We start from the raw sequence: 13,857 nt of genomic DNA on the forward strand, positions 1-13,857 counted from the left end.
TAAGCGCCCAACATGGGGAGAAAACACTCTTGATCATGTTTATTCAAACATCAAGCACGGGTACAGAGCTATCCCCCTCGGCAAGTCAGACCACCTGTCTTTGCTGCTCACACCTGCGTACACCCCTCTCAGATGCAAACTCAGGCCCACCACAAAGACTGTTAAACATGGCATGAGACCGCCATGGGTGAATTACAAGACTGCTTCCATCACACAGACTGGGACCTCTTTGATCATCAGGACCTTGATGTTTACTTGATGTCCTGCAGCCTGAGGATCAGAGAACCATCTCCCCGCCCTTGACTGGTCCTGGAAAATTGTTTTTCCACTGTGGCAGAGGATTCTCCCATTAACATTGTCGCGCCCTCGCCGTCAGAGACGTCTTGTTTTGCGTCTGACCCCTGGGTTGCGGTCCCAGATGCTCCTTCGAATTCCCCGCCCCTCACGATGAATTTGTCCGAAAATCCGGAGTGGGTAAGTCCATGCGTGGCCCGGTTGGCCGCTCATGCATAAGGCTGCTCAAGGACGCAGTGTCCCGGCACACGACTGGGCCTTACCGGTGCCGTACCTTGAAAATAATTGAGGACCTGGATAGGATATCTCCGCTAAAATCACATCTGCCAAGGAAGTTATTGAACTAATTCAAACTGTAGAAAAGGCCCTGAATGACCTCACTGATTGAAAGCACTCGAACCATCAAAAATCCCTTGACAATCAGCTCTATAGAGAACCAACTCCCGGACAATATGTAGAGGGATTGTCTCAAATTCATGGTCGATCCAAGAAGCGGTGTCACACCACCACACAACCACTTTGACAGCCTTCTTACAAAGACCCAACAAAACATTCTTGAAAAATAAGACCAGCTGAGTCTGAATGAAAAAAATAAAAAACATGCTTATCTGGAGAGGTATGCCTCCATAAAGTCAATAGAGGTGAGTAGGATATGGAGATGAAAAGCACTGTGACAAAATATTTTGCAAGCAATTTGAAGAATGAAAAGCTGGTGACAAGATAAAAGCTGGGAGCATGCAGAAGATGCCTCATATGTCATGCAAAGGATGAGCAATGTGCGGTATTTTCACGACCATACAGCACACCGAAAAATCCCACATTTTCTTCAAAATGAACGGAATGCCTTGTAATGGACCGAGTTCCAAAAATCTGTTCATGTCTGATTTTCATGAGCGTTCCGCTGGACCGATTGGGGGCATTACACAGCCTGTTAACACTCTCTGTTGGTGAAGGTTTGAGACAACAGAGTGCTGGACTGACTGGGAGCATTACACAGTGTGTTCGTACCTTTTGTTGGTGACTGTTTGAAACTAGAATCAATTGACAACAGACAGTTATGTGTATGTACATGCGGGAGAAAACTGGATAAAATGGATGCTGTCCACGATTTTGTAGTCTGTATTATCATTGGTCTTATTGCAAGCAAGAAATATCACAGGTTCCATTAACATTTACACAACAGACGCTGCCCAAACCACACCACTCACGACATTTGCAGCACTTGGGATATGAATGGTTGTTCCATTGTTTGTCAATTGTATTTCTTTGTTCTTTGTTTTGGTTGTTTCATTGTTTGTTATTGTTATGTTGTATATTGAAGCTTACAATACGAAATAAAAAAAATTCCCGAGCGCACGCAATGCTGTGATTCAATTGAATGAGATACATAGTGGAGGCTCCCTCAGTGGTCATGGGAATGACAGTCATGGACCCCCTCGGGGGTGGAGGCTTCTGGCGGCTGGACCCAGAGAGGTCGGATGTTGAGCATTCAGTAAACCTATGATCATTTATATCTATTATATGTTTTTGTAATTCACAGAGACAAGCTTGCATTGAGTACGAGTATTGAGAAGCTCGAAATAGAGCTCAGTCAGTGGAAACTAAAATATGAGGAGCTGAGCAAGAATAAACAGCAAGTCCTTAAACAGGTAAGACACATATGGTTTCATTTTTGTACTTGAGATTATATTGCTCTTGATTAAACCTTTTATGTTTTGTCCCAAACTGCATTACTGAGATATACGGGTGCACGTCAATTGTATTTTTATGTCCGATACCGATAACTTCCTGCTTCTCCAACGAACACAGATAACCAGAGGTGAGGATTCGATCAGTATGTGACTGATGGACACCATTTTGATGACGAATCACAGGAAACTTTGAAAAAATTGACGGAATAAGCACTGACAGAAATGAGTCATCGTCCGTCTGTGAAATAATTATGAACCGGGTCAGTACCGACAGACCTTCTCACGCCGTCACTCATAGACTCCCATTTTGATGATGACTGGCATGAGAGTCTCGCGTATTTGTTGTTTGGTAGATTTTATTTTAACTGACTAGATCCTATTCTTGGCCACAATGGTGAGCGGGATCCTGGTTACGATAAGCAATTTTAAACTTTAAAGTAAAACATTTTGGTGTTTTAGGAGTTAAATCTGCGTCAGGTAACCACCAGCTTCCTGAACGCAGGTGACTGCCTCCCGCTGTACTTTACTCTACAACAGCAAGACCTTACTAATAAATTCACGTCCAGCTCAATTCTTAGAATCCATCCATCCACCAATTTTCAATACCGCTTCTCCTCACTAGGGTCGCGGGTGGTGCTGGAGCCTATCCCAGCTATCTTCGGCAGTAGGCGGGGGACCCCCTGAACTGGTTGCCAGCCAATAGCAGGGCACACATGAGACGAACAACCATCAGCGCTCACACTCATACCTAGGGGCAATTTAGAGTGTTCAATCGCCCTGCCATACACTCTGAGCTGAACAGGAGTGCCATAAAGCCAAATGCAAGTGGAAAAAGACAAGCTCCAAGTCTCTTATCAAATTTGGAAAGATCCATCCATTTGTTAGCATTATGGCGTTCATCTTCTTTTTCAATCGGTTTCAAGTGTTCTTTTTACAGCCTTATTTTGAAGGTTCCCCGCACTAATCAGCTATTTTAAGACATGTCACACAGAAGTGTGACATCTCTGACGAAGGTTGAAGTGAGAGTCGACATTGTGAGTGAGGTAAGAGTTTTTTGCTCTCCACCAGAAAAAAAGCTTCTCAACCTACTTCTAAGGGAGAGCCCAGACATCCTGCGGAGAAAACTCATATAAGCCGCTTGTACCGTGATCTTGTTTTTTTGGTCACAACCCACAGCTCGTTACCACAGGTGAAGGTAGGAGTGTGGATCGACCAGTGAATCGAGGGCTTTGTATTTTGCCACAGCTCCTTCTTCACCCGGTACAGGGTCCGCATCACAGCAGACACGGCACCGATCCACTTGTCCATCTCACGCACCACCCTACCCTTACTCGTGAAGAAAACCCCAAGATACTTGAACTCCTCCACTTTGGGTAGGATTACATCCCGAACCTGGAGAGGGCACTCCATCGTTTTCTGACTGAGCACCATAGTCTCAGATTTGGAGGTGCTTATTCCAAGATGGCGGCGCGCATAGACGCAGCGGCTAACAGCTCTCCCTCCCAGTGCTCCTTATTACTTTTTATTAGTGTTTGCTTGCTCTTATTGGCATCAACTGAGGCACAACATCGATATACCCGCCAGGACATCGTGGACATTGGATATCGATGCGAAATAACCATCACAGAGGAATTTTGCTATGATCGCAAAATTCCGGACAAACTGGCGAGGCTGCCCGGCTCACCGTGGCTTGTCATCGGGACCGGGAGGCGGCGCAGGCGACGCAGAGAGAGGAAGCAGAAGCGGGGCTGCAGGTCCGGTGTCTTGCAACGGCTGCGGCGGCAGCCCCACAGGCAACCACTGCCGAGTCTGTACCTCACCAACGCCAGATCCGTGGTCCACAAAATCGACGATCTGGGATTACAAATCCTGGGAAACCGCTATGTGCGTGATAGCAGTGTGATCGTCGTCACGGAATCCTGGCTGCACGCAGACGTCCCCGACGCTAGCATCCAGCTGGCCGGGCGCTCGCTACATCGCGCGGATCGGACGAGGCACACCGGTAAGAGAAGGGGCGGGGGGGCTCTGTGTTTACGTGCATGAGAACTGGTGCGGCGATAGCACGATCGTCGAGAAGCACTCTTCCCCCGACATCGAGTTTATGTCCGTTAAATGCCGGCCTTATTTTCTCCCGAAGGAGCTAACGGTAGTGATTGTCACGGCTGTTTACATCCCTCCCGACGCTAGCACTAGCACGGCGCTCTCGCTGCTCACGTGCGTCATCAATAAACATCAGCGGGCCCACCCTGATGGCGTTCACGTAGTAGCGGGAGACTTTAATAAGGCCAATTTAAAGACTGTACTCCCAGAGTTTCACCAGCATGTCAAGTGCCCAACGAGGGGAGACAACACTCTCGACCATGTGTACTCGAACATCAAGCACGCATACAGGGCCCTCCCACTCGCCCCTCTCGGCCAGTCAGACCACCTGTCCTTGCAGCTCGCACCTGCGTACACCCCTCTCAGACGCAGATTCAGGCCCACCACAAAGACTGTGAAAACCTGGCGTGACGACGCCATGAGTGAATTACAGGACTGCTTTCAAGACACAAACTGGGACCTCTTTGATCATCAGGACCTTGATGTCTACACACATTGTGTACTGGACTACATCAAGTTCTGCATGGAAACTGTGTCCCTACACAGGACTATACGGACCTTCCCAAATGCGAAGCCCTGGATGTCCAGCAGGGTTCGCTCTCTCCTCAAGGCCCGTGACGCTGCCTTCAGGTCAGGCGACAAAGCCCAGTACAGGGTGGCCCGTGCTGACCTGAGTAAAGGCATCAAGCTAGCCAAGGCAATCTACAAGGGGAGGCTGGAGGCCCACCTTGCCAGTAACAGACCACGGGAGGTGTGGCAGGGTCTACGGAGCATCACCAACTTCCGTGGCGGCAGCACGACCTCTGTAGACCCGAGTGCATCGCTGGCAGAGGAGCTTAACTGCTTCTTCGCTCGCTTTGACTCGCCCCAACCGTCACACCCCCGCACTTCATGCTCCAACTCCCCCCCACTCATCGTAGAGGAACACGATGTGAGGCGCGCGCTCCTGGCGGTTAACCCCAGGAAAGCTACTGGACCCGACGGAATACCAGGCAAGGTCCTCAGAGCATGTGCCCACCAACTGGCACATGTTTTCTGCAGGATCTTCAACCGCTCCCTGGCTCAAGCAGTCATCCCCTCCTGCTTGAAAACTTCCACCATTATTCCTGTCCCCAAAAAGTCACCAGCCGTCCACCTGAATGACTACCGTCCTGTTGCTCTCACGCCAGTCATCATGAAGTGCTTCGAGAGGCTGGTTCTCCAGCACATCAGGGACTGCCTTCCTCCCACTCTGGACCCCTACCAGTTTGCAAACCGGGCTAACAGATCCACTGAGGACGCCATCGACACTGCTCTGCATGTTGTGCTGGGCCACCTGGAACAACAGCAGAGCTATGCAAGGATGCTCTTTGTGGACTACAGCTCGGCATTCAACACAATCATCCCAGACATCCTCGTCGCCAAACTGGACATTCTCGGCCTCCCTGCCCTCACACGCATCTGGATTAAGGACTTTCTGACCAACAGACCCCAGACTGTGTTGCTCGGCCCCTACACGTCCTCCACCCGCATGCTGAGCACCGGTTCCCCTCAAAGATGCGTGCTGAGCCCTCTCCTATACGCCCTCTACACCTACGACTGCAGCCCGGCCCACGGCAACAACACCATCGTCAAGTTTGCTGACGACACGACAGTGGTCGGTCTGATCTCGGAAGGTGACGAGACAGGACAACAGACTGCACCTTAACACTGCTAAAACAAAGGAGATTGTCGTCGACTTCAGGAGGAACAAGACGGTGCCGCCCCCCCTCTGCATCGTAGGCGTGTGTGTGGAGAGGGTCCACACGTTCAAGTTCCTGGGAGTACAGATCTCCGACGACCTTTCTTGGACTCACAACACCACAGCAGTGGTAAAGAAGGTCCGCCAGCGTCTGCACTTCCTGAGAGTCCTCAGGAAATTCAACCTGGACAGGAAGCTGCTGCTAGCCTTCTACCACTCGTCCATCGAGAGCCTGTTGACGTACTGTGTCTCCACCTGGTACAGCGGCTGCACTGAGGCGGACAGAGTGAGGCTCCAGAGGACAGTCAAAACAGCGCAAAGGATTATTGGCTGCCCTCTCCCCCCACTGTCGGACATCTACACCGCCCGGTGCCTCAGAAGGGCTCTCAACATCGTCAAAGACAATACCCACCCAAACTCACACCTGTTCGACCTGTTGCCCTCTGGCAGGCGCTACAGATGCGTCAAATCAAGGACCAATAGACTGAGAAACAGTTTCTTTCCGAGCGCCATCTCCATTCTGAACTCTCACACACACACGAGAACACCCTTACCTTGCAGAACAGCATTGTGATGTGTTTTTATATACCCTATTCAGTACTGAATTCCTTTGCACTCTCTTATTTATTTATCTAATTTATATATTTGTCTGTATTATTGTTGTTTTGCACTGGAGAGGGGAGCCCGCTAATCTTGTTGCACACTTGAGTACAATGACAATAAAGGGATTTCTAATTCTAATTCTTCCGAATCGCATCACACTCAACTGTGAACTGCTGCAGTGAGAATTTGAGGTCACGGCTTGAAGAAACGAATAGTAAGACATCATCTGGAATAAGCAGAGATACAATACTGAGGCCACCAAATTGGACCCCCTCATTGCCTTGGCTGCAACTAGAAATTCTGTCATGAAAGATATGAACAGAATCAGTCACAAAGAATAGCCTGATCGCAGTCCAACCCTCACTTGAAACAAATTTGATTTCCTGCCGGCATCCTGGAAAGACTGCTGGTGTAACTACTGTCATGTAATGGTGCTAAATTTGTGTTTGCGACTGTGTTGCACCTTTACGGTAACTGTCACAATTGTCTCGCGGGGGTCTTGCGAGGTTGTTCATGCTAGTGAGGGGAGTTGTTCGGTTGGTATCGCCATTAAGGATGGAGCAAAATGGCATAATAGAGAGGGTTTCACAGCCCACTGACTGGTGTACACCCATGGTGCCAGTCCTGAAGAAAAGCACAGGAAAAGCCCGCATCTGTGTCGACCTCAAAAGGCTTAATGAGGCTGTTAAACGAGAACGATACATTTTGCCCAAAGTTGATGACATCATAGAGAAACTAAGCGGAGCTCCAGTCTTTTCTTCGTTGGATGCAGCCAGCGGGTTCTTCCAGTTACCTCTCCATCCAGACTGCTGTAGGCTCACTACATGAATCACGTCTTTTGGCCGCTTCAACTTTAAACGTCTCCCGTTTGGAATTACAAATGCACTAGAGATCTTCCAGAGGAAGATGATGGAGACTCTACAGGGCCTTCAAGGGGTTGAGGTCTTCATGGATGACATCCTGGTGTACGGGGCTACTGAGAAGGAGCATGACGACAACTTGGAGAAGGTAATTAGAATTAGAATTAGAAATCCCTTTATTGTCATTGTACTCAAGTGTGCAACGAGATGCAACGCATCAAGACTGCTGGCCTGAAGCTCAACAAAGATAAGTGTTCAATTAAACAGAGCCAGCTGCGATTCCTTGGGCACCTCATCGACAGGTCTGGCATCCGGCCTCCAGAAGGTGGAGGCTATACGGCAGTTGTCGCCACCAGCTGATTTGAAAGAGCTGAAGAGGATATTGGGAATGGTCAGTCACCGAGGAAGCTATATTCCAAACCTCTCAGCGGTGGGTCAGCCAATGCATGAGCTCCTGAGGAATGATGCTGTCTGGACATGGAGTCACGCTCAACAAGCAGCTTTTGAGAACATTATAAGGACTTGCTCACAACTGCACCGGTGCTTGCCTACTACAAAGTGGGGAAGCCAACTGCTGTGTTGGCTGATGCAAGCAGTTATGGCCTGGGTGGTGTGTTACTGCAACTCCATGGAGATCCCTGGAAACCCGCAGCTTATTGCTCCCGAAGGCTTAGCGATGCATAATCTCGCTACGCACAGATAGAAAAGGAAGCATTGGCTGGTGTCTGGGCGTGCGAGAAGTTCGACAGATACCTTAATGGACTGGAACAGTTCAAGTTGGTTACTGATCACAAGCCGCTTGTACCTCTTATCAACAGTCGAAGCTTGGACAATGTACCCTTATGTTGCCAGCGTCTTCTCATAAGACTAATGAGATTCAACCCTATCGCCGAATATGCTCCTGGAAAAACCCTGATTGTTGCGGACGCCTTGTCACGAAGCGCGCTACCCAACGTAAACATTGTAAACGAAACGCACTGTGACGTGGCCTGTTATGTGGCTCGTGTGGTGGAAGGGATCCTGGCATCTACTGGCAAGTTGGATGAAATTAGGGTAGCAACAGCCGCTGACCCTGAACTTCAATGTGTTGCAGGGCTAATAGAGAGAGGATGGCCTGAGCACATCAGTAAAGTGCCAGTAGATGCTAGAGCGTATGTTCAAGTTAAATAAGAGCTGTCAGTCCGCGATGGCCTAATTCTGAGAGGGTGTAGGATTGTTGTGCCACGATCAATGAGAGGTGAAGTACTTCAGAAAATCCATGAGGGACATCAAGGTCTCATCAAATGTAGACAGAGAGCGGGTTCATCCGTGTGGTGGCCCGGACTTTCATCAGAAATATGCAAGCTTGTGGCATCATGTCAGGTGTGCTACGAAATGAAAAGAACTCAACAAAAGTAGCCACACCTATCCACACCGCTTCCGGAGCGACCTTGGAAGAGAGTAGCCATGGACATCTGTGAATTTTAACAACATAACTACCTTGTAATCTTGGATTAATACTCAAGGTTTATTGAAATATTACACCTGTCCTGTCACCTGTCCACACCTGTCAACGAGTGCACAAATAATCAAAAGTTTGAAAACTGTTTTTGCTAGATTCGGCATTCTAAGTGAGATAGTGAGTGACAATGGTCCCCAGTTTACAAGTGCTGAGTTCCAGGAGTTCGCTAGACAGCTCGACTTCCAACACAACACGTCCAGCCCTCATCATCCACAAGGAATTGGACATGCAGAAAGAGCAGTGCAGACAGCTAAGAGGATCCTGAAGCAGGAGGACCCAGTCATGGCGCTCATGTGTCATAGAGCTACTCCCTGTTCCACGACAGGCGACAGCCCAGCTGAGCTGTTGATGGGGGGGGGGAATTAGAACGACACTTCCAACGCTAGAGGAGAACCTCAAACCTAAGTGGCAGAGCAGGACAGATGTGAAAGAAACAGATAAGAAGGAAAAGGCTAAACAGGCTCACTACTTCAACCGTCGCCATGGAGCCAGAACTTTGCCTTCTTTCCATCCAGGTGACCAAGTGTTTTCCAAATTGGATCACGAGAAGTCATGGTGTTTGCCAGCTGTGGTTTCATGCGAGACAATACCTAGATCCTTCATCATCCAGACACCACAAGGAGCAGAACTGAGGCAGAACCGTCATCACCTCAAATTCCCAGCCAGTCCCAGCAGCGTCCGGAGACTACAAGCCAATGGACGTCCACCCTGTCAACACCGGCATAGACGACACCGTTTCTGTATGCCGGGGTAAGTCAACATTCTCTACTTCCCCACCTACTCAGATGGTGACCCGTTCTGGTGTGCAAACCAGTTGACAGGCTTGACCTGTGAGATTGAGATTCATGGCCTTTGGGGGGGGGGGGTTTAGAAAAAAAAAAGGGGAAAATACACTTGGGAATTGTATGGAAATTAAAGTGGATTGTTGAAGAAAACAGTGGGATTGTTTGTTACCAATGCCAAAATTACTCATGCTGTTGGGATTTGTGTGATTGGTGCATGTTTCTGGTTAACTTGATTTCTGAGAAGCATCTTTAAATTTTTGCATTCTTGCAGCCCAGTTGGGGAAATAAATTCTTGTTTTTATGTTATTGAAAATACCACAAAAGAGGGGAGATGTCATGTAATGGTGCTAAATTTGTGTTTGCGACTGTGTTGCACCTTTACGGTAACTGAGTGTCACAATTGTCTCGCGGGGGGTCTCGCGAGGTTGTTCATGCTAGTGAGGGGAGTTGTTCGGCTGGTATCGACATTAAAGTGACGTGTTATAAAACAAGACCCTCGTTGTCATCATTTACAACTACCAGATCACAGTTGAAGAGGCCAAAGATAGCATTTATCAAACCTTGTTCAGGATAACCGTCACAAGCCACGAGCCTTTTCTGTTGCCAGTCCCTAACTTTGGAATGACCTCCCGCCAAACGTTAGGCTAGCCACCTCGTTTCCCATCTTTAAACACCGTCATAAAACTCATTTTCATTTATTGGCTTTTGACTCAGCTGGAGCCTTACATACTTACTGTGTTTGTAATTATCAATTCGGGCCCGAGCAGCGACGGCTGCGAGGTCCCTATTGTTTTTCTAGAAATTATTATTATTAAGGCCCAAGCAGCGACCGCTACGAGGTCCCTATTGCTTTTCTAGAAGTTATTTTTTTTTCTATTTTTCCCGCCTTCGATAAACGATTAAAAAAAAAAATAACAATCCCAACCCGTTTGACCTCGGCCTACGAAAGTTGGCAGGCACGTCTAGCACCCCGAGACATACAAAAAAGTCCATTGCAGCTGTAGTCTAAAGTGTACAGGAAGTGTGTTGTGAATTTTTTAATGTCCAATTTTGGCTCGTTTTTGGACATTTACACAGGGCATTTTTTTGCACCCTGATCCTAAAGGGTTAATCCAGTTGACTTAGAATTTCTGCTGTACCTTCTGTAGACCTAGGACAAACACCGGGACACAAATTTTTAGCTTTTGAAATACTATATGACGGGGTCGGGGCTTCAGAATTTGCGTTTAATATTTCCTTCGCCTCAATGGACTAAATGCTTAATAATTCCCCTCCACATGCTCTAAAAAATCCAAAACTTCACCAGTACGTAAAGAGTCGCGACCTGAAGAAATCTATATTATTATTCTGTTGTACATATTGCACCAACCAGTGGTGACAAAAAAAAAATCCAAGTGAAAATATGTCAAAACAGCCTCAAGACGTTGATCTTACTCTATGGCGAATTTTGTGACATTTTGGCAAAGTCTGATTATTCACCGTGGGAACAAAAGTTGATGGAACATGACTCAGATGATCCTATCGTTTGTAAAATGTTCACATTTGAGGATAGTCCAGCCCTGAAGACATCTACCAACTTATTTCTCATCGTACTGGTAGTGCCACCTACTGGTTAAAGCAAACTTAAGTTATTTTTGTTGATGTTTTTCTCCAAACAGGTTATCAAGGTCTACTTAATATTTGCTCGGATGAGTGTTTAGGCCTTCAGGATATCACAATGTGAAATTTGTCATTTTCCAGGAAAAGCTGCGGGCGTGGCTTGTTTTTTGAGGATTTTGAGGTTCTAAATATGAAAGAAAATTCATGAAACTTTGCACACAAATATCAGGCCTGGCAAAGTGATCAATATTTTATTAGTTTCTCATGCAATTTTTAAACATGGCTCACTTTAAGTACACAATAATTTCTGGTGAAGAACAGGCCTAAAGGCATCTACGAACGTATTATTCATAGTAGTGATAGCGCCACCTATTTGTCACCTAAGTTATTTTCTTTGATGTTTTACTTTGAGCAGGTTACCAAGATCTACCTCATATTTGCTCGGAAGAGTATTTAGGACTTAATGCGGTCAAAATGAGAAATTTGTGATTTTTCGTGAAAAGCTGTGGGCGTGGCTTCGCTCAGTTCACCAATAAATCAATGCTGATTTTCCTCTCTAACTACACAATAATCTCTGGTGGAGATTTCTCATATTTGTTAATATAACAGGCCTTAAAGACATCTACAAACATATTATTCATCACAGTGTTAGCGCCACCTATTTGTTGAAGAAAATACAAGTTATTTTCTACGATATTTTAATTTGAGGGCGGCACGGTGGCCCGACTGGTTAGCACGATGGCCTGTTCTCCCCGTACCTGCGTGGGTTTCCTCCGGGTACTCCGGTTTCCTCCTACATTACAAAAACAGAAGCGGATATGTTTCAGCTGGCTTTTTGAAAATTTGATGGATTATGTGCAAGGCTAAGAGCTATAAAAAAAAGTCTCTAGCAGCCATATGCTAAATTGCACAGGGAGTTCGACATTTTGAATTCACTTCAAACATTAACGTGGCTTTGACAACTAAAGCTACTCGAACTCTAACTACACAATAATTTCTCGTGAATATTTCTCACATCTGATAATAGAACAAAGCAGCACGGTGGCCGACTGGTTAGCATGATGTCCTCACAGTGCTGAGGTTGTGGGTTTGATTCGACCTTCCTGTGTGGAGTTTGCATGTTCTCCCATGCCTGTGTGGGTTTCCTCCCACAATCCAAAAACATGCATGGCTCTAAATTGCCCCTAGGTATGAGTTTGAGCGTGGATGTCCCCCGCCTACTGCCCGAAGACAGCTGGGATAGGCTCCAGCACCCTCCGTGACCCTTGTGAGGACAAGTGGTACAGTTGGATGAATGATAATAGAACAACCCTCAAGACATCCACAAACATGCACAAAACCTCACTAAACTGCTCACATATCAGGCCTGGCAAAATCATCAATGTTTTATTCGTTTACTGTGCCACCCTCTAGAAGTTTTTAAAAAAGCAACACCAATTGTACGTTTTATCTAGAGTTATGAGCCATATGCTAAACTAAGCGGGAAGTTCGCCATTTTTAATTTAGGGAAGTTCGCCATTTTTAATTTACTTTAAAGGTTGGTGTCGCCTTGACAACAAAAGCTGCTGTAATTTGACTCTTAGGATTTCTCACATTTGATAAACAGTCCAGACCTGAACACATACAAATTTACTTTAAGATCTCCAATCTTGTTGTACACTGAGTATATGACAAAAATGGTCATTCTGATTCTCAAATGGATTATAAGCCTTCATCATATTGCAACACAAAGATTGTGGAATTTTACGCAAAGCTGTAGCCTTGGCAACTCCTATTCTCCAATAAAGAAACACTAATGCAACAACTTCTGGCTGACAGCAGCATTGATTTTTCATTAGGCTATTGTGTGATTTAAAAAACAAAAAATGTTGGATAACCTCATTAAGTTTTTTCGCGTCGCAGCCCTTGTTTTACATGTCAAGAAGCTCTAGCAAAAGTTGGAGGCACACGTAACAGCCCGGGATCTAAAAAAAAGTCCAAGAAACTCAAAAAGTAGTAGGCTTTTTTCAAATTGCTATCAAATTTTTGGACTTTTATTGAGATTATGTTTGGTCATAATAGTTTTTTTATCTGATAAACGTAGTTTTTAAAAATGTAATTTCCAACGTGTCAGTCTCCCAACAGGCCAGTACCTCAACCTTGCAGGTCTGTGAGGGCCCTTTATAGCTGCTCGCAGTGTTGTGATCCATGTTGTTTTCAGATCTGTTTGTTTTTTCTTTCAGTCATTCAGATGGATGGAGTCTCCAGCGCACACCTGCTGGTGGTGGTCTTTAGTTGGCTTCTTAAGCGCTGGAGACAAAGGAGCTAGATTATTGTTTCTTGTTGCCATTTCCCTGCGCGTTTTCGTACCTCGTGTTATTGCAGTATCATGGCAATATTATCCATGTAAGTACCGTATTTTCGCGACCATAAGGCGCACCGTAAAGTCCCAAATTTTCCCAAAAACAAACAATGCGCCTTGTAATGCAACGCGCCCAATGTATAGACTGGGTACTTCTCTCGACCATTGGGTAATGTCCCCTTGGGGCATTTCAAAGTGCATGTTAGCACACCCTGCTGGCCAAAGTCTTAGACATCTATGTCTTGAATTGACTGTGACAAATACATTATGTGAATACGTTTTTTGTTTATGGTGCCGGAGAAAGCTGTCCAAAAGTCAGCTGTACACGATGTCGTAGTCTGTCTTATCATTCATGTTATTTAT

The 13,857-nt window shown here is 46.3% G+C and overlaps 1 protein-coding gene across 16 annotated transcripts in view; it reads left to right on the forward strand.

Annotated features, from left to right (window-relative positions):
* Window positions 1-13,857, forward strand: part of ccdc102a (coiled-coil domain containing 102A) — a 232,017-nt gene that overhangs the window by 82,941 nt on the left and 135,219 nt on the right. For all 16 annotated transcript variants that reach the window (XR_015843262.1, XR_015843261.1, XR_015843263.1 and 13 more), the window contains one exon: window positions 1,835-1,943. Coding sequence is in view for 8 of the 16 variants with exons in the window: in XM_088296897.1 (XP_088153023.1) it covers window positions 1,835-1,943 (109 nt within the window). In the remaining 8 variants the exon portion in view is untranslated. The remainder of the gene's footprint in view (window positions 1-1,834; window positions 1,944-13,857) is intronic.

Source organism: Idiotropiscis lumnitzeri, chromosome 5 (assembly GCF_059441095.1).
Source record: "Idiotropiscis lumnitzeri isolate Australia: NSW breed Sydney's pygmy pipehorse chromosome 5, RoL_Ilum_1.0, whole genome shotgun sequence".
In the NCBI taxonomy this organism is placed as follows: Eukaryota; Metazoa; Chordata; class Actinopteri; order Syngnathiformes; family Syngnathidae; genus Idiotropiscis; species Idiotropiscis lumnitzeri.